At 47.8% G+C, this 23,851-nt stretch overlaps 1 protein-coding gene across 1 annotated transcript in view; it reads right to left on the reverse strand.

Moving 5' to 3' along the window:
- Positions 1-23,851, reverse strand: part of ZZEF1 (zinc finger ZZ-type and EF-hand domain containing 1) — a 114,168-nt gene that overhangs the window by 11,003 nt on the left and 79,314 nt on the right. Inside the window, 15 exon segments of the mRNA XM_047758051.1 lie at positions 133-276; positions 1,179-1,538; positions 1,619-1,754; positions 3,326-3,426; positions 4,022-4,213; positions 5,895-6,014; positions 7,538-7,737; positions 13,107-13,239; positions 13,737-13,911; positions 14,634-14,911; positions 15,255-15,394; positions 16,979-17,129; positions 20,156-20,325; positions 21,235-21,497; positions 22,526-22,691. Coding sequence (XP_047614007.1) covers positions 133-276; positions 1,179-1,538; positions 1,619-1,754; positions 3,326-3,426; positions 4,022-4,213; positions 5,895-6,014; positions 7,538-7,737; positions 13,107-13,239; positions 13,737-13,911; positions 14,634-14,911; positions 15,255-15,394; positions 16,979-17,129; positions 20,156-20,325; positions 21,235-21,497; positions 22,526-22,691 — 2,729 coding nt within the window.

The raw sequence follows: 23,851 nt of genomic DNA on the forward strand, positions 1-23,851 counted from the left end.
CACTTTCTTGGCAGGGTCTGTCCGGGGCGGGGGGAAGAAGAGCTGCAGTGGGAGCTGATTACTCAGCACCCCTTGCGGGTCCTGCGAGCCGTGCCCTGAGGCTGGGGGAGTCTGGCCACCGCTGGCTCGTACCTCGAAGTTGGTGTTGTTGTTATATGGGTGTTTCGACTCCCTCACTTGCACCTCCATTCCTGGCTCCTCCATGAACTGGCAGGCAGCCAGGGCCATGGTCCCCAGCATGTTCTCTCGGCAGCCTTGGAGCACCTTCTGCAGGATCTGGTGGGACACAGGCAGGGAACATGGGAAGATGGTGACAAAACTTTCTAGGTCAGCTAGGAGCCGTGTCCAGGGCTCCCCTGAGTTCCGCTCGGTGGGTCCCCTGATTCTACCCAGCAGGAGGTGGAAGAGATGCTTCTGTCCCTGTGAAAGTTTGCTAACCTGGCACTACTTTCAAAGACCAGGTTCAAGTTTTGATTTAAAAACAAAAGACAGTCACCATTTGTCAAAATGACATCTAAAGTTAAAGCACGGGACTTAAGAGACTGTACAGACTGTGCTGTGAGATCCCACGTCTGCCACCCAGAAGCTGGGAGCCTTGATTTCTTCACCAATAAAACGCCCTCCAGTCACAACATAACACAGGTGTAAGTGCTGGCAGTGTCTGACCTGGGGTAGATATTCTAGAAAAGATGGTTTAAAACTGAAGACACAAACCCGCCTGGAAGGCTTCCTGTGCCACAGGAATAGGCTGTCAGAATCGTAATTAACGCTGTCCCTTGCATTTCACGCTATGTGACACTCTAGGGGACATGAGAAGAGATGGGCTCGCAAGGAGCATTAGACTCCTAAGTGCGAAAACAAAAAAGGAAAACGGCAAGGAAGCTTTCGTGGGGTCATTATTTCAAGGACTGCCTGAGCACCAAGCCTGCCTGGGCTGTGAGCTCAGCTCCAGGCAGTGCTTGGGCGAGCTCAACGGGGACCCACCCCTGCCTTCCTCGGGTTCACACCTGTCCGGGGTTGCGGGGAGAAGGGGGGGGGGGGGCGGGACAAACGGTCACAGAGAAACCTCACTCCAGAAAGGCACTCACTAGAGGAAGCCTGTTCAAACCCCGAGAGGGGCGAGGGGGCACACAGAGGAGGGTGAATGGGGTGAGCGCCCCGCTTGGCTGCCCAGTTACCTTCTCCCACTGGTGCTTCTCCTCCAGCTGCATGAACATATCCAGAATGTAGGTCATGTGGGCAGGGCCGCTCAGCTCCAGGATGTCCTCACTCACCGGCACGTGCCCGGGCCACTCGGCAAGCAAGGACGCGAGCACGTGGCGGGCGTACAGGACGGCGGTGGCCTCGTTCACGCGGAAGAGGTAGTCCCTGACGGCCCTCTTGCTCTTGCAGTTGAGCTCCTTGTGCAGGAGGGCGGCGCTCTTGCTGCGCCGCTGCTTGGCGTAGCTCTGCTGCAGTTCACTCTCGGTGCTGGAGATCAGCTTCTGGGTCACGGGGTTGGACTCGGCGGTGGCCTGCTCACAGCGTGCGGGCCGGGACTGCAAAGCCCAGAGACCACGGTCACGGAGGCCTGGGCTTCTCCTGACGGGCGGGGGGCGGCGGGGGCGGGGAGACCTACCAGGCACGGTAAGATAATCATGTCTGTGTCCACGGCTTTGGCGCTCTGCTCGTCCAGCCTCAGACTCCTGCTGGGCTGCCACCTCTGCGCCAGGGTCCGAATCCTTTCATCCGTGGTGAGCTCGTCTCCGTCAAACCTCAAGAGGAGGGGCACCAAGTTGGGTTCGTGAGATACAGAAAGGCAGCAGAGGGTGGCAGATGTGCGGATCAGCGTTATTTTCCTTTCTCCCGAAATTACATGCTCACTCTCCATATTTCTCAAACTAGAGTCACAGTGTCCATCTACTCAGGCAAGCAGACGGGCACATGTGAGCACAGCGACGCTGCAAAGGGTCCCTCAGGATCCAGTCTCCCTTTCCTTTAGAAACAAAGGTCTCCAGTTCTAGTCAGATACGCGATCTCGCAGCCCCGACTCCCTCGGAGCTCCTTCCTCCACATCCCCCTGCCCTGGGGCTGCAAGAGTGAGGTGGTGTGGGCAGGCTGGCTCTGACCACACGGATGACAACACCGCGGGGTGGGGCCACCTCACGAAGCAGATGCCCACCTCCCGGGCTGCCGCCTACTGCTGACTGTTCCATGAGAGAAAAACAAATTCTAACCTTCCTGACCACGGTACTTCTGCCCTAACTGATGCAATTCTGCTTCATCTCACAAAGGATTTTTTTTTTTTTGTCTTTTTGCTATTTCTTTGGGCCACTCCTGCGGCATATGGAGATTCCCAGGCTAGGGGTCGAATCGGAGCTGTAGCCGCCGGCCTACGCCAGAGCCACAGCAATGCGGGATCCAAACCACGTCTGCAACCTACACCACAGCTCACAGCAACGCCGGATCGTTAACCCACTGAGCAGGGGCAGGGATCGAACCCACAACCTCATGCATGATTCCTAGTCGGATTCGTTAACCGCTGTGCCACGACGGGAACTCCTCACAAAGGATTTGAGGCAAGAGGTAAGAAATAATATGTGGGAAAACAGAAATATGAAATAACCAAAGAAAAGAACAAATTCAATTGGAACTGGATACAAGTTAGGATAGGAAGTCAAAACTGAGACATGGGCAGTGGAGGAGGAGATCAGTTACAAATGTACGAAGTTTGACACAAATGTGAGAGCTGGGCCCAAGAACTAGTCAAGAGGAAGGTAATGTTGTTAATTTTATAGGAATCTTTGAAAAAAACATGAAAACGGAAGTGAAAAAACAAAACCAAAGACCACTTTTGACCAGAACAGAGGTGAAGGTCCTGCTCGGCACTGCTTGCTCCCTGGACTGACACGGGAGACAGCCTTTGGTGTGGGTGGCAATGTCTGCATCCCTAAGGAGTTTAGGCTAAGAGGCAGACTGCAAGTTCAAAGCTCTTCCCATAGCAGCACACAGTACAACACAAAGATGAGCCATGCAGGAGCACCCTGGTGGCTCAGCAGGTTAAGGACCTGCCATTGTCACTGCTGTGGTTAAGGTTGGATCCCTGGCCCGGGAACTTCCAAATGCCATGGGAGCAGCCCCCCAAAAAAGGGGTGGGGGGAGGGATGAGCTATGCAGTGTAGCACAGTCAGCTTTCAAGTCGCTTTATGAAGAGCTGAAAACCAGTCCCCCAGCGGCTCGCTGGCCTCTCGGAGTTTTTACCCAGCTCCCCTGGGCAGGAGGTGAAGAGAGTCCTGCCCTCGCTTGTTCCCTCGCTATGCCTTGGCTGCACTGAACTGTCCCTTACCTCTTCTGAACCTCCAGGAAGAAGGAGTCGGTCCTCTTCATCTGCAGCTCATAGATGGCCCGGAGAATGTGCAGAGGGGCATTGAGGGCGTCGTGAGCCATCTGGAGGCCCCGGGAGGAAGCAGACGAGAGACAACTGAGAGGGCGTCACCACATTACGATACCCACCAGGCCACGTTCGCTGCTGGCTTCTCTGTAGTGCTGCCTTGTACTCAAGTCTGACATTGGCACATATATCTAAGTCCTAGACTCTCCTCTGATGTTTTCAAAAACCGCACTTGCTGTTCTTACATCCACCCCATGCTCTTCGTTTGCTCTTCACAGAGACTCTTGGAAGTCCAAGCCCCTGCCCATTTTCACGTCATTCCGAGGAAGGGGGCATTATCCACGGAAAGTAAGAGCCCAGTAACTCTGAGCACAGACTGGCATTTGGGGGTTTACGGACAGGCCTGAAATCACGTGCAGAATTTTACATGAGTTTTTGCACATGTATTTTATGGGAAAAACAATCTAAAGCTTTTGGGTCTGTGACCACAAAACATTAAGAGCTACTGTTGTAAGGGAAAATTTCTACACAACTCAGGCTGAGTCTTCAGGAAGTAATTCTCAGGACATCAGCCTGAAGATTTCCATGTGGCTAAAGAGAATCCATTCCTCAGAGCCACTTTCTCAGTCCACACCATGACCCAGAACGTACCAAGAAACAGATTCTGGTGGGCTCATCCAGGCTTTCAAGAGGGTCCAGCTTTTTCTGCTCTGGCTCCCCAGGGCTGCCGACCGACCGTTCCACATCCTCCTCCTGGTCCCCGCGCTCATCCGGCTCCAGCTCCCCGTGCTCGGCCAGAGTGTTGATCTCCTTTTTTGAGGAGTACAGCATGATGGACAAAACCTACATGGAAAGAAAACCAGGCAGGGCAGGAATGTGAGTGTTTGGTGGCTGAGAAGGGCTTTAACCCTCAAAGGATAAAAAATATTTGACCTAGCTTTCTTTTTTTGGGCAGCGCCCAATGCATGTTGAAGTTCCCAGGCCAGGAGTTCCCACTGTGGCTCAGTGCCTTACCAATTGGACTAGAATCCATGAAGATGTGGGTTTGATCCCTGGCCTCGCTCAGGGGGTTAAGGATCCGGCATTGCCATGAACTGTGGTGTAGGTCGCAGATGTGGCTTGGATCCCATGTGACTGTGGCTGTGGCGCAGGTCGGCAGCTGCAGCTCCAATTCAACCTCTAGACTGGACCCTTCCATATGCCACAGGTTCAGTCTGAAAATGCACAAAGAAAAAAAGTTCCCAGGCCAGGGATTGGACCCACACCACAGCAGCAACTGGAGCCACCGTGTTCCTGTCCTACTTTCTAAAAGACATCAGAGCTCACGAAAGGAATGGAAAGTTAGTAAAGAAACAGGAAAACACGTTCGCTAGTACTGACAATCACGGAAATGCCAACTAAAACGGTTTATTAACTGTGCCACTGACAGGGTAAGCTGATATCACCTTTTTAGAAGCATTTTGGTGAAACGCACAGAGCGGTACAAACGTTCATAACCTTTGACTCCATAACTCATCTTTTAGGAGGAATGTCAAATAAAAAGGTTACAGTCTTTACGTGGTTAATGAAGCATTTCATAACGGCAAAAACTGAAATCCAGCTTTAACGGATCATGTGCGGCCTTTAAAAATGATGGTTATGAAAACTAGAAGCTTAAAAAAAATGGCCATCACATGACCTCTGTTTATTTCAATAGTGTGCTCATTGTATGATTTAAATTTCTGTATGTAATATTGACACAGGAGGAAAAAATGAGAAAAAGGAAATATACAAAATACTAATGGTAGCTGTGTCTGAGGGGGGAAATTTGGAGATTTTTTTTCTTTTCTATTTTTCAAATTCTCTGAATATAAAGAAATGCAAATTTTGAATATAAAAAAAATTTAATTTAAAAACATTTCCTAAAGAATGAGAGCTCAAATGCTCACCAGGTTATCCATTACTATGTTTTAGCATATTTTTCGAAAACCTAACCAAACCCTCTTGTGGCAACTGAGAGCTGTTTCTTGGAGTTCGGGCCTCTGAGACTAAGAACGGGGGACCGCCTCCCATACGGCAGCAACCTTTCCGGACCTGAAGCTGGCACTGGGCACAGGAACTCCACCAGGAACCACAACAATTCCAATTAAAAAAAAAACAAAAAAAAAACCCTAAGGCCTATGGGAAAGAGTAATAAAACGAAAATGATCAACTAAAATCCTACATAAAATAAACATAAGTGAGGACAAATTTAGCTCAAAGGAACTTGAAAGGGAAATAATAATTCAAGGGCACACTTTATTACCAGGATATAATGGTCAATTGTATGTTTCCATAAAATACTTCTCTTTCAATATCCTTTGAACAAACACTGAGTTCATTTTCCCTGACAGGGGAAGACAGTGTCACAATCTCTATTTCCACAGCGAGGACAAACAACAGCCCAGGAGAGCGTGCAGTGCACAGGGCCGCGCTGGCCCTGACTGGCCGGTGGTTCTACTCCCAGGCCAGTGGCTCTGCAGCAGGAAGCACCCTCGTCCCTTACCTCCAGGTCCCGGAGGAGCCACGTTTTACTGAAGCCTGTCCCTTTGCTGCACTTTTTCACCAGCAGCTTCAGCAAATCAGTCTGAAGGAAGGTAGCCTGAGTCTCTTCAAAACCGTGAGCCTGCCAGTAGAAAAGGAATGATTTGCAACTGCCTCAGAGTGAAGACAGTGAGGGTCACTCGGGGAGAAGCAGGCGTCTGTCAGAGCCCAGTCTCAGCGAGCGGCCCAAGTTTACCTTCTGGTGAAAATTCCAGAGTCAGAGGAAGGATGAAAGTCTGAAGCTGAGCCATAACCTAAGTCTGTTCACTCACTGTCTACTTCATTCACTCAACAAATATTTCTGAAGCCTCGTACATTCTACGTGCAGAGTCCTACGCTAAGAACAGAGGTTTTATGTCCCACTCCTGCTCTCTACCTTCCAGAAGCTTCCCACTGTTCCGTAAACTACAATCAAAGTGCCCATCCTGGCTGACGAGGTCCTGCAGGCCCCCTGGCTGCCTCTGTGGTCGCATCTCCTTTTTGCCACTGTCCTGAAGCCCTAGGGTGTTCCTTCTGCTCCCTGACAACCAGGCCTGCTCCTGGGCCTGGAGTTGGCTCTCTCCCAGCATGTAATGCTCTGCCCAGACTCCTTATCTATCACCTCAAATTTCGCCCCCTCAGAAAGGCTCTTTCTGCCTCAGGGTGGTCTTCCTCGCAGGCTCTTTGCTGTCTCCCTTGCACTTTAGGCTGAAAGCTCCAAGACAGCAGGGATCTTCTTTCTAGTTCAATGCAACCTACTCAGTTCCATCTGGCATCTGGTGCTCAACAAATACTTAGGGAATGAAGGTTTCAAATACAGAAATGGTTTCTGCCTTCAGGGAGTTTATTTTCTCTTTCCTACTATAATGCAAACAACTAAAGCAATCGTAGGTTGTAATAAATGCCATGAAATCAACAACCAACACACGTGTGGTCTCAATCCTAAAACTGAAAACTTTCAGGGTGGGACCAGAGCTGAAGCGCCATCCCGTCCCATCTCCCTGTGGTCCTTCCATGACCTCCTGGCCAACAGTGCCAAAGTCAAGAATTCAAGAGCGTTCCAAAGGAAATTGGCTAGTTGTGTCGGGAAGATCGTCCTCAAAGGGATCCCTTCCTCCCCATCGATGTCCCTCAGGCAGTAGAAGCATCTTGTTCCCCACACGGCGAGGCTTCCCATAGGCTTCCCATCTCACGTCAGCCATCGCCCAGCTCTTTACCCCGTCTGCCTTCTCTCACCCCAACTGCCAAACCTATGGCTCAAAGATCCCATAGATATCAGCCCCCTTTATTCTTCCTATGGTGAACCGGAAGGAGCTGTGGTTCAGAGGGCAAGTGAGAAACTGCTCAGTCCATTTTCCTTCTCATCTTCCAAGGTTATGCACCCACAAGGCAGTAGGACCTGGTTCCACGAGGCAGTGCTGAAAAATCACAGAGAACCAACTACTGGGAAAACTCTGTTTCTTCCTTAAAGTTACCCGTGGGCAAGGCCCCAGCCATTTCTAAAAACAATCAAGATCCTAGGGTTAACCATCCATTGAAATCAGACAGTATTTCCTTCTAGTTAATACCCTGCAGGTGTCAGGTCCCAGGCAGACTCATTAGCAAGTGGAAGAGGCTCTGCCTTACCTTTAGGGTTTTGTATAACCCTTTGAGGGCCAGGGACAGGACCCATGTGGCTTCCACTGCCTCAGGGCAATGGCTGTCCACGCTGGTTTGCAGAAGGTGACTGGCAATAAAGGCAAAGTGCTGGGAGTACTGGCTCAGCTGGGCCTGGGCGTCACTGCCCTCCTGTCCTCCGCCTTTCTGAATCAGCTGGTAGTCCTTCACTGGAGGGTGACGTCAGGCAGGAAAACAAAGGCACAAAAAGCACAGTTAATGCTTCCCACAGCTAAGTTTCTTTCCCAGGAATGTGACTTACTAAAGTAAAAACTGCAGACGCCAAACCACAAATCTTCCTGGCTTCAAACTTAGCCATTATACATTTAAAGCCAGCTTGTAGCTGAGGACAAAAGTGGTCTGGGGCCACCTACCCATTAAAAACTATGAGAGGCAATGCATGCTCCTACAACTCACACAAACAGCTATCTGCAAAGGTGCCGAGGGGAGTTCTTAAGGTTAGGACACATGAGAGACGCCCACTGCTGAACAAGACTAAGAGGGGTCAGATTCACTCCCCTACCTTAAACAACCAGAACACTGGAAAAAATATACGAAAACAATGTTTTGCAGACACTGGGCAAGGTAGGAGAGGACTATGACCCCTGAGAGAAGAGACATAAATCAGGTGAGCCCACCAATAGCCCTGGCTATCTGGAGACAGTTTCCAAGCTGCCCAGCATCGCGTGGAAATCCAAGTAGAGTCCAGTTCCAACGAACTGAAGAGATGGAGGTCGCAGTTCAAGGAGGTCAAGGCAGTTGGAATTTATGGGGCAGAATACCACAGAGATGGGAGATGTACAGAGAGAAGGAGGTTATGAGAGATCTCTCTAGATATTCACAGAGGGTTCCCTATGAGTCTTTGGCTGAATACTGATCTGTACAAATGTGAGAGGAAACTACCCAGTTCTAGGAAAGAACTACCAGCAAGCAGTAGGCAGAACAATTCTTGGAGCTCACATACACCTCTGGAAATATTTTATCTTCCTACCAGTGAGAGTGGAAGTGTCCTACCTGGGGGCAAAAGACTATTTGAAGACATAATGGTCAAAAAAATTCCAAATTTGATGAAAACTATAAATCCATAAATCCAGGAGCTCAACAAACCACCAAGCAGAAGAAACAGAGAGAAAATCAAGGCGCTCCTGTTGGGGTGCAGTGGAAATGAATCTGACCAGGAACCATGAGGATGCGGGTTTCATCCCTGGCCTTGCTCAGTGGGTTAAGGACCTGGTGTTGCCGTGAGCTGTGGTGTGGATTGCAGACGCGGCTCAGATCTGGCATTGCTGTGGCTGTGGCATAGGCCAGCAACTGTAGCTCTGATTAGCCTGGGAATCTCCATATGCTGCAAAAAAAAAAAAAAGAAAGATCATGACAAGGCAAAGGCACATTATAATCAAAATGCAAAAAACCAGTGATTAAGCGAAAAATCTTAAAAGTAACAAGTAACCAGAGAAGAGAGACACATTTTGAACAGTAACAGAGAATGACAACTGACTTCATGGCCGAAATTATGCAAGCCAGAAGAAAATGGATTGTTGTCTTCAAAATATGCAAAGAGGGAGTTACCATTGTGGCACAGCAGAAACAAATCTGACTAGTAACCATGAGGATGTAGGTTCGATTCCTGGACCTGCTCAGTGGGCTAAGGATCCAGCCTTGCCATGAGCTGTGGTGTAGGTCGCAGATGAGGCTTGGATCTTGCGTTGCTGTGGCTATGGTGTAAGCTGGCAGGTGTAGCTCCAATTCAACCCCTGGCCTGGGAACTTCTATATGCCTTGGGTGCGGCACTGAAAAAAAAAAAAAAGTATGCAAAGAAAAACTGCTCAACCTACATTTTTTAGCTAGCAAAATTCTCTCTCAAAGATGAAGTCAAAAATAAATATTTGGGGAGTTCCCGTCGTGGCGCAGTGGTTAACGAATCCGACTAGAAACCATGAGGTTGCGGGTTCGGTCCCTGCCCTTGCTCAGTGGGTTAACGATCCGGCGTTGCCGTGAGCTGTGGTGTAGGTTGCAGATGCGGCTCAGATCCTGCGTTGCTGTGGATCTGGCGTAGGCCGGAGGCTACAGCTCCGATTCGACCCCTAGCCTGGGAACCTCCATATGCCGCGGGAGCGGCCCAAGAAATAGCAAAAAAGACAAAAATAAATAAATAAATAAATAAATAAATAAATAAATATTTGGTTTGGTATGACAGACCAAAATAAATATTTTGTAGTAACAGATGTGCACTACAAGAAGTGTTATGGAGAGTTCCTGTCATGGCGCAGCAGAAACGAATCCGACTAGGAACCATGAGGTTACGGGTTCGACCCCTGGCCTTGCTCAGTGGGTTAAGGACCCAGCATTGATGTGAGCTGTGCTGTGGGTTTCAGGTGTGGCTCAGATCTGGCGTTGCCGTGGCTCTGGTGTAGGCCGGCAGTTACAGCTCCAATTTGACCCCTATCCTGGGAATCTCCATATGCCCTGGGTGCAGCCCTAAAAACACAAAAGACAAAAAAAAAAAAAAAAAAGAAGAAGACGTATTAAGGGATGTTTTCAGGGGAAAAAAAGATACCATGTAGCAACTTGAACTTACACAAAGGAATGAAGAGCACCGGAAATTGTAACTATGTGGCTAAACGGAAAGGATATTGTTTTCTCATTTTAAAATCTCTTTAAAAATATATGACTTTTGGAGTTCCCATTGTGGTGCAATGGAAATGAATCTGACTAGGAACTATGAGGTTGCAGGTTCGATCCCTGGCATCGCTCAATGGGTTAAGGATCTGGTGTTGCTGTGAGCTGTGGTATAGGTTGCATATGCGGCTTGGATATGGTGTTGCTGTGGCTGTGGCCTAGGCCGGTAGCTGTACCTCCAATTGGACCCCTAACCTGGGAACCTCCATATGCCATAGGTGCGGCCCTCAAAAGCCAAAAAAAGGAAAAAATATGACTTTTTAAAGCAAAATAAATAATACATTGTGAGGTTTGCATTGTGTAAAAGTAAAACGTGTGACAGTAATAGCACAGAAGATGATAAAATAAAATATATAAAACCTATACCGTTTCCTTACTATATGTAAAGCGGTATAATATTATTTGAAGGCAGACTACAATGAGTTAAAGATGTATTATAGACCCTAGTGCACCACTAAAAAATTATTTCAGGGTATATTCCTGTAAACTTTAGAACAACCACTAAAAAAATAGAGATACAGTTTAAAAGTCAAAGGTAGAGATAACACGGAATCATTAAAAAACAAAAACAAACAAAAAACCAAGGGAGTTCCCTGGTGGCCTAGTGATTAGGACTTGGCACTTTCATGGCTGTGGCCAGGGTTCAACCTCTAAAGTGGAAACCGAGATCCCACATCCTGAGAAGAGGGAAAAAGGAACAAAGAACCGATGGACAAATAAAAAACAAGACAGAAGTCGTAGAAATGAACGCAATGATCTTGATAAGGACTGAATATAAATGGTGCCAACATCTCAATTAAAAGGCGGGTATTGTCGAATTGGATTAAAAAAGAAGACTCCTTTATGTGCTATCTGCAAGAAATCCACTTGAAGTGTAAAGCAAAAGAACTGAAAAAGAGGCATCTTGCAAGGGTTAGTCATTTTTTAAAAAGCTAGAGAAGCCACAGAAATTATTAGCTTTCAGAACAAGAATATTATTAGGGATAAACAGAAACATTTCACAATGAATGAGAACACACAATTCCTTTCTCAGTAATAGTTAGAACAGCCAAAAAATCAGTAAGAATATAGAAAACTTGAACACTATCAAGTGACTTGACCTAAATGACAATGAATGTCTATAGGACACTCCACCAACAATACAGCATGTGCATTTTCTTCAAGTGCACATGGAGCCTTATGTGAAACAGGCCAAATTTCAGACCATAAAACAAGTTGCAATATCTTAAAAGGACTTAAATCATTCATAGTATGTTCTCTGACAAAAAAGTAATTAAGGAGTTCCTGTCGTGGCGCAGTGGTTAATGAATCCGACTAGGAACCATGAGGTTGTGGGTTCAATCCCTGGCCTCGCTCAGTGGGTTAAGGATCTGGCATTGCTGTGAGCTGTGGTGTAGGTCGCAGACGCCGCTTGGATCTGGCACTGCTGTGGCCCTGGTGTAGGCTGACAGCTCCAGCTCCGATTAGGCCCCTAGCCTGGGAACCTCCATGTGCTGTGGGAACGGCCCTAGAAAAGGCAAAAAGACCAAAAAAAAAAAAAAGGTAAGTAACCTTAAAATCAATAACAGATATATATCCCAAATACTTGGAAATTAAACAACAAAGACTTAATCACAGAGGGAAAAAAATCACAAGTAGAAAATATTCTGACTTGTATGAAAAGGATAATACAACATATCAAAAATTATTAATGCAGTTAAAGCCACACCTAGAGGGAACATCATAGCATTAAAATGCTTCTATCAACAAAGAAAGGTCTCGAAGCAGTGATTTAGACTTCCACCAAAAGAATCCAGAAAAAAAAAAAAGGGCAAGTTAAATTCAAAGCAAAAAGAAATAAGGAAATTAATAATGTTAAAGATAGAAATCAATGAAACAGAAAACAGAGAAAAAACAGACAAAAGCTAGTCCTTGGAAAAGATCATACAAATGGATAAATCTCTGGCTAGACAACCTAGGTAACAAAAAAAGAAATGACACCAATTACCAAAATCAGGAATAAGAGAAGGCAGCTGATAGTCTATTGCCAGGTTCAGAGAAATTAAGACCTACATTTCCTAAGACTGACGTTTATTTCCTAAGTGAATGGAGAGGTCGACCATGCTCCTGGGTGAAAAGACTCAATATTGTTAAGACGTCAGTTCTCCCCAAACGGAGCTATAGATTCACCGCAACGCCAGCCAAAACCCCAGCAGGTTCTTTATAACAGCAACTGATAAGTTGAGATTCTAAAGTTTATAGAAAAAGACAAAGGAACTAGACTAGCGAAAACAATTCTGAAAAGGAACATGAAGTTGGAAGACCTGATTTCAATACTTAGTATACTAACATGGGGCCAACTAAAACACACAGAGCCATATGTACAAACGAGTGGAGAGGGCCTTCAAGTTGATTTCGGAGTCCACTGGTGGCTCAGTGGGCTAAGGGTCAGGCATTTTCACGGCTACGGCTCAGGTTCAATCCCTAGCCCCGAATTTCTGCAGGCCACAGGTACAGCCAAAAAAAAAAAAGAAAAAAGAAAAACTATCCCAATTCAATCACATCATTTCTTTCTTTCTTTTTTCTTTTTTTTTGGTCACACTACAACACGTGGAAATTCCTGGGTCAGGCACAAACTAGCTCCACAGCAGCGACCTGGGCTGCTGCAGTTACAATGCCAGATCCTTAACCTGAGGTGCCACAAGTGAACTCTGTCAACCACATCATTTCAGAAGTGAGGAAAAAGAAGTTCAGGGAGCTATAACCTGATTTTTAAAAATATATCTGCAGGGGCAAAAACCAAGTATCTTCACTGATTTTAGGGTATACAGGGACTGGACAACATTCTCGCATTCCTAGAAAAAATAATTATGCTTGGGACCTGTTTTCCTCTTGCGGGTTTTGACATCGACGATCACAGCCCTGTTCTTCTCAGTAAAGTGCTTCAAGATGATCACATTATGTGGTTCATTGGCATTATCCACATACACACAGCGGGTCCCCACACAGAGGACCTAAACGTGACAGAGACAGAAGAGGCAACTCAACAGCGCGTCCAGCATCGTCTCTTTGGCTTGTGCCACTGACTTGAACAAGCATTCAAGGCTAGGGTTCTTCCCATCTCAGCCCAGCGCCTGGCACAGAACTGGTTTAAGTGCTTGCGGGGTGAAGTCATGTTTTCACAGTTTTCTTTGCCCCAACCAGTTGAGAGACATGAAAATTAGAAATGAGGTCAAGATGAATGTCCATGTGAAATACAACTGTACTCTGAGGCTCTCTGTAATTTAGTATATTACAGCTACCTATTATTCAGAGCCAACTACTGGCTAATAAAATGAATCAAATAGCTAAGTTGTTAAAAATGCAGGGTGAACAAACCCATCATCTTGAAACTACACCAATACTGTAAAAGCAAATTATATAACTAAAGAAAAAAAAACCCTTCCAAACGTGTAGACTTGAATGTGCCTGATGACGGCTGGAAGAAGAGGCGAGACCGTCAGTGGTGTACCTGGGGGAAGCCGACCAGCACAAGCAGGGTGAAGATGTTGGTGTGCTTCAGCTGGAAAGGCAGCTGCTTGATGCAGTGGTCTGTGAAGGTGGCAATGACGTCACGCCACAGAGGGGCGCTGTTGAGGGACCGCAGGATCTCTGCCATGGAGCACGCCCAGTCCAAGCCCACCCGGCTGGAAGGCAAGAGCTCCATTAAATAAATGGCAGTGCACAGGCTTCAAATTCAACCCATCGGAGCGCGCTACATTCCAAGGTCGACCCAGAAGCATGCCAAAGAGCCATGCGCTAATAAGTTTTGAAACTAACAGAACCATGCTTTTCATATAACGGTGGGGGCGGGGGGAGAAGCAAGATTTTGTTACTTATATACTCAGTCTACAGCTATGCTTTAAAAAAAATCTCGGTAAAGGTCACTCCCACATGTGCACTTGTGCAAACTCTCAAGCACAGGAAAAAAGCCTGGAAGGAAATATATTAAAATAGCACCAGATGCACTGATATGGTACAGGGCAAGGTGATTTCTTTTTCTTGTTTTTGTTTCTTTTTCAAATTTTTGTTTTCCAAATTTGGTATCATGATTATGCTACTTTTATAACAAAAGCATATCTATTTTCTTCCACCTCAAAGCCTACATTTATTACTCTCAGGAAAAAAACAAACCAGAACATGTGTCACCAGAGAGCTGAATCAGCAGAGAGTGCCCAGACGGCACAGCTACTTTAATGCGGGTTTTAAGCACAGCTTTACTGTCAGCTGACAGCACTGCTAGTGAAACGGACCCTATTCTCACAGAAGATTCCTAGACAACAGCACTGAAGCACACTGAAATTAATCAACAGCCAGATCAGTGATCTAAAGAACTGAACACCAAGGGGGTACGGCAAGGAGTGGCTACCTGTCCAGACAGACGGCTCCCAGGCTAAAGAGCAGGTGGGTGGTCTTCCAGCCATCAGGCACGAGGGAACTGTCCCCTGCCGCAAACAGGTTGTGTTTGGCTGAGAGGACCTTGGTCACTGCGGCATCTACCTCCGCTGGCAAAAGCCGGATGATTAACTGGCCAAGCAGACCCAGCGTGAGGTGGTAGGTTTCGTTCAGGTGGCCTGCGTTGGAGATGACGACCTGAAACATGAGCGGCAGCACGTGCTCCAGGTCTATCAGGGGCCCTGTGGGATCCTGTCAGGAGGGAGAAAAATCTGTTCAATACAAAATCTATGTAACCACATCAACTAAACGCTCTATCGCCTTCATATTTTATTTATAACTGGACTGGGGCCAAAGGAATTATGCAGCATCTCTGAGAAATGGCTTAGCTACAATCTACTGTAAAATAAACATTCTCAGGCACCATTTTACAATCCCACTTCTAACTGATAATCCCACACCCTCAGGGATACAGTGACAACTGTAATTAACAGTTAATTTCAGTATACAGTTTTCCAAAATTTTTTCCTATACATAATACCACCCCTCTTTTTTTGAATCAAAAAAAAAAAAAAAAAAGCCATTTGTCTCTTACCGAGTTTAGGGGAGGTAACATGGCTGCTAGTAACCCCAAAATCCTCTTCTGGGAACACTCAGCAAACACCTGCTCAGGACTTGGAGTAACTGCTTTTTCCTCCATGGGTTTCTGAGATGATGCTTCTGAATTTTCAGCATCTGAGTTGTAAAACACCAAACACTCAGAGTTTGCAGCCTCTATATATGTATGAAGAGGGAAGCGAACCACATGCACTGCCCCTGTGTCACGACGGAATCAAGCTGCGACTTTACAAACCTACAGCTGAACACGTCTACCTCAGCGAGGCCTGCCCTGATCACCTGGTTTTGAAGTCAAGCCTGCTCCTCTCTCTCCCGACCCCTCTGCACTCCCCATCACCCTGCTCTTTCGTGCTCACAGCATTTAATTACCCTTTAACATATTGTATCATTTGATATTGTTTATCAAATCTTTCTAGTTTTTTTTTTTTTTCAGTGACAATGTTTCTGGAGCACAGCAGGTACTCAATAAATAGATGAATGAATAAACTGTATGTGAACCAGGATGCTGGTCCTCAGCTGGAATCAGACCGGAGTGGCTTCTGATGACCAGGATTGACATGGCGTGTCAGACTGTTTTCTGGAACTTAGAATGAGATGCTCTGCAGAGATGAGCACCAGCCCCTTCTGAGAGCTGGTCCCACAGACAGGGCAGAATGCCGGGTGCTCACCTCTGCCCCCTCACAGAGTGGGTGCGTGGGAAGGATCCTGCCTCCCTGGGCTGCCCGAAGGAGGAGGCTGACATTTGCTGCCAGTCTCCTGGCCCTTCAATCTTCCTAAAACATGGCTCTGACCTTGCTGCTGCCGTCCCCAGGCAGGCCTCTGAGGGCCTCCACGACAGAGCCCCAGCACCCGTCCAGGACCGCCTTCCAGGGCTCCATTCCCTCCCTACACACCTGCCCAAAGGACTTCTCCCTGGATTCATCTGGGGTTTCCCACTCGGGGGCCTATGCTCATGTTGTTCCTTCTGCTCTGAAAGCCCTCCCCCCGCAGCAGACCTCGGCCTACTCGCGATGCCCTGCAGGTGCCTTCACGAGGCTCCGTTTGGAGGCCGCCCGATCCAGTTAGAACCAATCACTGCTAACAGCCGCTCAGGCCCCTCTCCGGGATGGATCACATTCCACCTTACCTTTCCGTTACGAACACCTTTGTCTTAAACCCTCCCAGACTGTAAGCGCCGCGAGGGCACGAGGCACATGTCTGTCTGTCTGTCGATGCAAGAAATAACTCAGGGGTAGGCATGTGTGTCTTTCAAGACGAAACAGATCTCGATCCCTGGCCTGGGAATTTCCACACTGCGGGCGCAGCCAAAAAAAAAAAACCACGAAAGAGGAGTTCCCGTCGTGGCGCAGTGGTTAACGAATCCGACTAGGAACCATGAGGTTGCGGGTTCGGTCCCTGCCCTCGCTCAGTGGGTTAAGGATCCGGCGTTGCCGTGAGCTGTGGTGTAGGTTGCAGACACGGCTCGGATCCCGCGTTGCTGTGAGCTGTGGTGTAGGTTGCAGAACGCGGCTCGGATCCCGCGTTGCTGTGGCTCTGGCGTAGGCCGGTGGCTACAGCTCCGATTCGACCCCTAGCCTGGGAACCTCCATATGCCGCGGGAGCGGCCCAAGAAATAGCAACAACAACAACAACAACAACAACAAAGACAAAAAAAAAAAAAACAACCATGAAAGAGATCAAGGTAATTGTCAGAGTCTTTACCTGGAAGTCCTGTAGGTGTGCAGGCATCTGCAGCTGCGTCTGAAGTTTGAGTGTGGCAGGAAGGCTCCTTCATTAATGAGACACCTTCATCCGCCTTACTTCTCTGCTTGGGATCCAAAGGCCTGACTTCCTTGGGTACATCTCTCTTACCCTAAAAACACAATGAGGAGTGTAAAAGAATTAAGGTATCTGTCTTAGAAGTTTACTTGCTAATATAATACAATTTCTAAAATCACTGGCCAATTGGTCTTCACAAACTAAAATACTTTTGAATTAGAAGTAGGCCCCTCACTGCTGCTGATACTCTGTACCCTAATTAAGACAGTAGTCACTGCATCACATTCCCCCAAACGTCTTCCGCATGCCGCGCTCTCAGAGCCTGCAGTCACCTCGCCAGTGGCTCTGCTACAAACCTCTACGCATTCTATTTGTCTTTCAGAAGCGCCAAAGCGGAAAGAAAAAAAAACAAAGGTGTGGATTTCCTTCCAGCACATAAACTGTCTTGCCCTTGTCAGAGTTCCATTTTGTCAAGGAGACATGTGAAAGGGGCCCTCGCTGGCGCTGGGAGGGTTTTCTGGGCTCCGGAGTCTGGCAGTGAGCTGCCCAGACCGGCAGGGGATGGTCTGCAGCCTGAATCTCCTCCGGAGTCACTCGGAGTCACCCTCAAAACCACCTGCATGCCCCAGGCCCTCAGCTTTTCCTTGTTGTCACACAGGCTAATGTGTGGAAACCCAGGCCATGCGGGATGTCTTCTGTGCGCGGTGGAGGCACCCCAGCTCCAAGGAGCCAAAGGTGGCGTGTCGTACGACGCTGAACACCCCCCAGAGACCCTGACATCTCCCGGTGGCAGCTGACTTGTCCTGCCCTCTGCTGATACTCTCCAGATGCTGTCACGTCAACATCAATCCTACCCTCAACGTCTCCCAAAGAAAAACGTGACTGTCCCAAGAGAGGACCAGGACTGGGAGAGCTACCGGCTTTGCTCAAAACATTCCCTGTGAAAAGACCTCCAGCAGCACGTTCTCTGTGCTAAGTGGCGCTGTGTGCAAACACTGTCATTCCAAAGTTCTGGCTTAGAATGTGAGTCTTGATCTTTCCTCTTATCACAGGGCTCCAAAGAGCCACTGCAGCTGCATTGCAGGGCCCTTGAAGGGTCCTCACTGCTGGTCAGAGGCTGCTGTAGACAGAATCCGCTGGATGATGCCTCTGACGGAGGTTGGTTTCTCAGTGGTTTACAACAAAAAGCATCTCTAGGCATTAGAGGGGTGGAGGGAAGATGCCTTCAACAGGGCCTAGGATTGGCTAGAAACATGCAGGAATTCAAAAACAAGGGATTTGTACTCGGGGCACCAATGGGATATGGTCCTTCAGGCCATCGTATTGGGGATATTCAGGTTGCACCGTGGGGACAGTGCTGGCAACTGCCATTTGCTAGCTAGAGGGCTAACAGACAGAGCACCCTGGGTGCACCCAGCTGCTGATGGGAAGACGACCCAAAAGGAGTGACACTCATGCTCTGCGAGTGCCTTAGAAAAAGGCTGATTCCAGTCCCTCGCCAGGGAAAGCCTAAGATAAGCCTGAACCATCTCTGTGTATCGAAAATTAGGGAAGTGCTCAAAGAATAATGGAGACCTATCAAAACGACACAAAAGCCAGTCTGAAGGAGTTTCCACTGGCCAAACGTGGGACAATATGAGCATCAAAATAAATAAGTAAAAGATTTTAATCCATTAAAAAAAAAAAAACTTGTTGAGTCCATCATGATATAAATAAATGAATAAACAGATCCACGGGTGCTGGCGTGCTGATGGGTGGCATATTATAGGATGCTAGGAGCTCACAAGAAGATACAATTATTCCGAGGCTCAAAGGTGAAGACAAGACTGCTGACTTATCCTGTCTTTGCTGATAACATTCTCTCGGCCTGGTGTAACCTGTGGGTGAGTAAAATGCTGTCTGGAGGAGGGTTTTGTAGTCAAAAAAGGCTTGAAGGTTATTATGTTACCTGTCTTGTGCTGACTCTGGCTGAATGAAGCTAAGAGAATTTTTAGGTTTTTGCCAGCAGTCTTTGCTTCTGTCTTCCTCCAAATGACAACAGAATCTTAGTGAACTATAACTGCCAACTGGGGACAATCCAGGACAGAGACAGAGAACAGAAATAAGAGGCAGCTCCAGGGGCAAAGCCAAGGACATATAGCACCAACTCAAGCTTTGGAGGCAACATCACAGAAGCTCTGCTGTGCTTTTCCACAAAACAATCTCTTTTTTTTTGGTGGGGATGGCAGGGGGGTAAGCAGGCACACCCACGGCATGCGGAAATTCTGGGGCCAGGGACCAAATCTGCACCATGGCTGCAACCTAAGCTGCTGCAGTGACAATGCCGGGTTCTTAACCTGCTGAGCCACAAGGGAACTCCCAATAATGTCACTGTCACAGGTTCCATCTAGACCCAGATTTTTCTTCTACGTATGTTAAGTATATGCAAACTACTATAAACTATATATGTAAATGACTATAAACTACATATGTAAACTACTGTAAACTATCTATATAAGCTACTGTAAACTATGTAAGTAAACTACTATAAACTACAGAAGCAAACGACTATAAACTATAAACGACTATAAACTACACGTGTAAACCACTGTAATCTACGTAAATGACTATAAACTACAGAAGCAAACGACTGTAAACAACGTGAGTAAACGACACGTGGAAGTAGCATGCAGCTGGTGGCACCTATTCGTTGGCTGCATATATGGGAGCCTCACATATACGGTGTCCACCAAGGGCCAGGGACCAATTCCCTTGGGGCATAGTCTTGACAATCCTTATGCAAACCGCAGGAGGCAGGTAACCGGAGTAGTTAATGCTAATGAGGAACTTACTATCAACACTGTTTTAAGCACTTGATAGACAATAACTCAATGTGTGTACCTACCACCTATAAGTCCTCGCAACAATGCTAGGGGATAGGTATCAATTACCACTGTCGTTCCATTTTACTGATGAGAAAACTGAGGCAAAGAGACGGGTGACCCGCCCAAGGTCTGACAGAGCAGGGATCTGCACCAGGCGAGCTGGGTCACGAGCCTGCGCCCTTAACCTCTCTGCTCCGTCCCTCGCGTGAAGGCTCTGAGCTCGCCTGTGACTGCACAGGAGAGGACCGTCACTTACGCTGCAGTGCGCGAGAGGGCCTGCGTCAGCTGGCGCTGCAGCAGCCTGCGCGGCCGCCTTCTCCCGCTGCTCCTCTGCTGTTCGGGTGGGCACGGTGACTGGCGGGGCCTGATTTTCCGGAGGAGAGTCGCCATCAGGCAAAATACCAAGAAGAGCGAGCGCCTTAAGACCTACAGGAGAAGCAAATAAGAGAGTGGTTCCAAGGTTTAAACCGAGGGTCATTTCCCGCTACATGCCACAGATCACTCTGCTACTCTCTGCAGACAGATGGCTGAGGTTCCCACAAACGAGGCCAAAGAACTCTCGATCCCAAATTGAGCGGTCCCAATCCACTCAGCTCCTGGTTTCAGGCACCAGAAGTTTCAACAGTGGGGTGTGCTTTTACCTTATTAACCACAGAGGACAAAAGATACAACAGAATCCTCTGTTTAGAAAACCACAAACATTAAAATTTTATAGTCACCCCCACACAACCAGACTCCTACAGCTCCACTGGGGCAGAGAGATAAGAAAAGAGCAGTGAAGCACTGGCACTGCCCGCCTGGTCCTTCGCCCGTCTGACCTCCCTGCCGTCCACTACCGTGGCGGGGAGTCCAGCCCTCTGAACGGAACTTAAATGTCTCTCAAGTTCATGCACAGCGTTTTTCTCCTTGGTGCCCTCAGCAAAGTCAGAGTCATCTAGATATTTTATTGGACAAACGATTTCAGTTGTAAATAGCTCTCACCTGGAACACGGCTGTATGGAAGTAGATTTGCACTCGCTCCAGGTTTTAAAAAAAGGCTGAATTCCTTTGGCAACATTACAGCTGATGGGTTCAGATACTAAATACTCCATCCACAGACATCAAGAGTTTTAATTATTAATATTTTTATATCTTTACGTAAATATTTTGGAGACACTAGATGCTATTTTGATGCCAACACTTCTCTCCAATGCATCTGGGGATTTAAAATTAAGTTCCACGCCAGGGTGAGCACCTCTTGTGGAAAATGATTTTGGCGACTGACTCTACACCGAGCACCACGTATCCCTTCTGCTGGGCTGCTCCTCAAGCAGCTGAGGGGGCTCGGTTTCGTACCTTTACCCTGGTGCGCCTTCATCAGACAGTCCCCTACGAGCTGCATGCACCGGCTCCGCAGGGCGGCGGCACTCCTGCGGGCCTGGGGAGCCAGCTTTTCGCCGTCCACATCCTCTGCGCTGGCCACGTGGGCGCTGTAGAGAGCCAGGGCGGCAAAGAGCAGCCAGGAGTAGTTGTGGATGTAGGGCTGGATGAGCCGCTGGCGGTCGCTGATCCGGATGGTCACCATCGGATGGGCAGTGATGCTGTGCGTAGGCAAGTGGCTGCAAAGGCAAGGCATTTTTAAGGCCTACCAGCCCTTTTGTGTACCACATACCACTTCAGGATTTCACAGCCCCCAGAACACTGTCTATGGAAACCAGGCAAAGTTAGAATTCCCTATTATGAACTGTTGTAGGGGTGGTAACAGCATTTTGGTGATGTGAGAAAATGCCCAGGAGTTCCCACTGTGGCTCGGCAGAAATGAATCTGACTAGTGTCCATGAGGACACAGGTTTGATCCCTGGCCTCACTTAGCAGGTTAAGGATCCGGTGTTGCCGTGAGCTGTGGTGCAGGTCTCAGATGCAGCTTGAATCCTGAGTTGCTGTGGCTCTGGCGTAGGCCAGCAACTGCGGCTCCAATTCAACCCCTAGCCTGGGAACCGAGTACAACCCTAAAAAGACAAAAAAAAAAAAAAAAAAAAAGAAAAGAAAAGAAAGAAAGAAAACGCCCATTATTTTGAGAGATGGATACAATGTAGTAAGGAAATGATTTAAGGTCTGGAATTTGCTTTAAAATGCTTTAACAAAGGAAAAGAAAAAAAAGAATAAACTAAGCACATATAGCAAAATCTTCCTGGAGTTCCCGTTGTGACGCAGCGGAAACGAATCCGACTAATAACCATGAGGTTATAGGTTGGAGACCCCTGGCCTCGCTCAGTGGGTTAAGAATCCGGCATTGCCACGAGCTGTGGTGTAGGTCGAAGACGTGGCTTGGATCCTGCATTGCTGTGGCTGTGATGTAGGCTGGCAGCTGTAGCTCTGATTCAACCCCGAGCCTGGGAACCTCCATATGGCACAAGTGTGTCCCTAAAAAGCAAAAGAAAAAGGAAAATCTTCCTGATTGCTGAGTCTGGATAATGGGTACATGAAGATTCATTGTACCATTGTACTACTCTCTTCACTCTACTCACTTCACTGAGGGGATGTTTGAAAATTTTTATCATGAAAGGTTTTATGTATCTATTTTTTTTAAAAAGCAAACAAACACCTGGAGAAAAGGTTACTGGACTAGAGGCCACTTGAGACTTACCCATAGGAATATTTCTTGGCCGCATAGCATCCATAGCAAAGGTCAAAGTCATCACACACGTTGCAATTCATCCTCCGACCTATGATCAAACCCTGACAGTGGTCACACGTAAATTCCATGTTGACCATTTCGTGGTCATCTCCGTGGCCCTCAGGCTTCACACCACCTGAAGGAAAAAGAGCAGCATGAGGTAGACTGGGCCAAAGGGCTCTTAGAAGAACCAACCCCAGAAGGACTGTTCCCAAATGATGACTCAGGATGTCGGGGGCCACAGGCATCTCCTGGAGACCGAGGTGCTCTGCCCAGTGGCTCTGAGCACATGGACAATATCCTTGGCACGGAACTTCTTAGGAATGATGCCGTGGATGGACCCTCCTTTCCAGTGCAACACAGAATCCAATCAAACAGATCACTAATTTCCCCCGCAACCTCTGCCGGGCGGTACAAGTTCACCTGCCAAGTTGTGAGCATCTCCCATGACCCCTCCTCTGACAAATATTAAGCATCAATTGGTGTATTCTTGCGGACAACCACCAAGATGTTATCAGGTGTTTCGATCTTACTTTTTCATTCTCAAATCAGGGATGAAAAGAGACCCATAACCCCAGACCCACTGAGCGAGAAAGAAGGTTAGTCGCAAAAGGGACTGATGGCTCTGGCCACGTTCTTACTCTGAGTCCAGTGGGTCTCCAAGCCCCTCACGCACCCTGCTTCGTGCTCCTTACCTCTGACCCACTTCTGTCCCCAGCCCCAGAAACCTAGTCCAGGCACCAATCCCCTTGTCTCTACTGTGACTGATTTCCTAAAGGAGCCTCTTCAACGGACAGAACCTCCTTCCTCTAGCACAGCTTGGATCATGTTAACACCCTACTTGAAAAACCTTCCCCACTGTCTGTGGACTCATTCACGTTCCTCAGCCTGGCCTCTCTGGGTCCCACCATCTGAGGCCAACCTGTTTCGATCCAACACTCAGCTGCAGACACCGGGGTGTGTCTGCCTGAACAAAGGACAGACTATGGATGGTGACACATTCGCTGCTATTTCCTTCACATCATCCAGGTCTAACTTCCTCCAAAGACCAATTCACACTCCACCTCCTCCATAAGCTCTCCTGCAACGGTAGGCTTCCCTACTTCTGAAGTTTTCCAGAATAATCTGTACTGCTCGTCTGTAACTCAGCATGGACACTTGTACTGGAACACACATTCTGCGAGCAGGTCCAGTCTCCTGCTAAGGCTCTCTATGCTTCCGGGGCAGGGGCTGTGGCTTACACGACTGGGCACTCAACTGCTCACTGCTGTCGATCTGCTTTACCTCAGCACCTGC

Source organism: Phacochoerus africanus, chromosome 14, assembly GCF_016906955.1.
Source record: "Phacochoerus africanus isolate WHEZ1 chromosome 14, ROS_Pafr_v1, whole genome shotgun sequence".
Taxonomy (NCBI): Eukaryota; Metazoa; Chordata; class Mammalia; order Artiodactyla; family Suidae; genus Phacochoerus; species Phacochoerus africanus.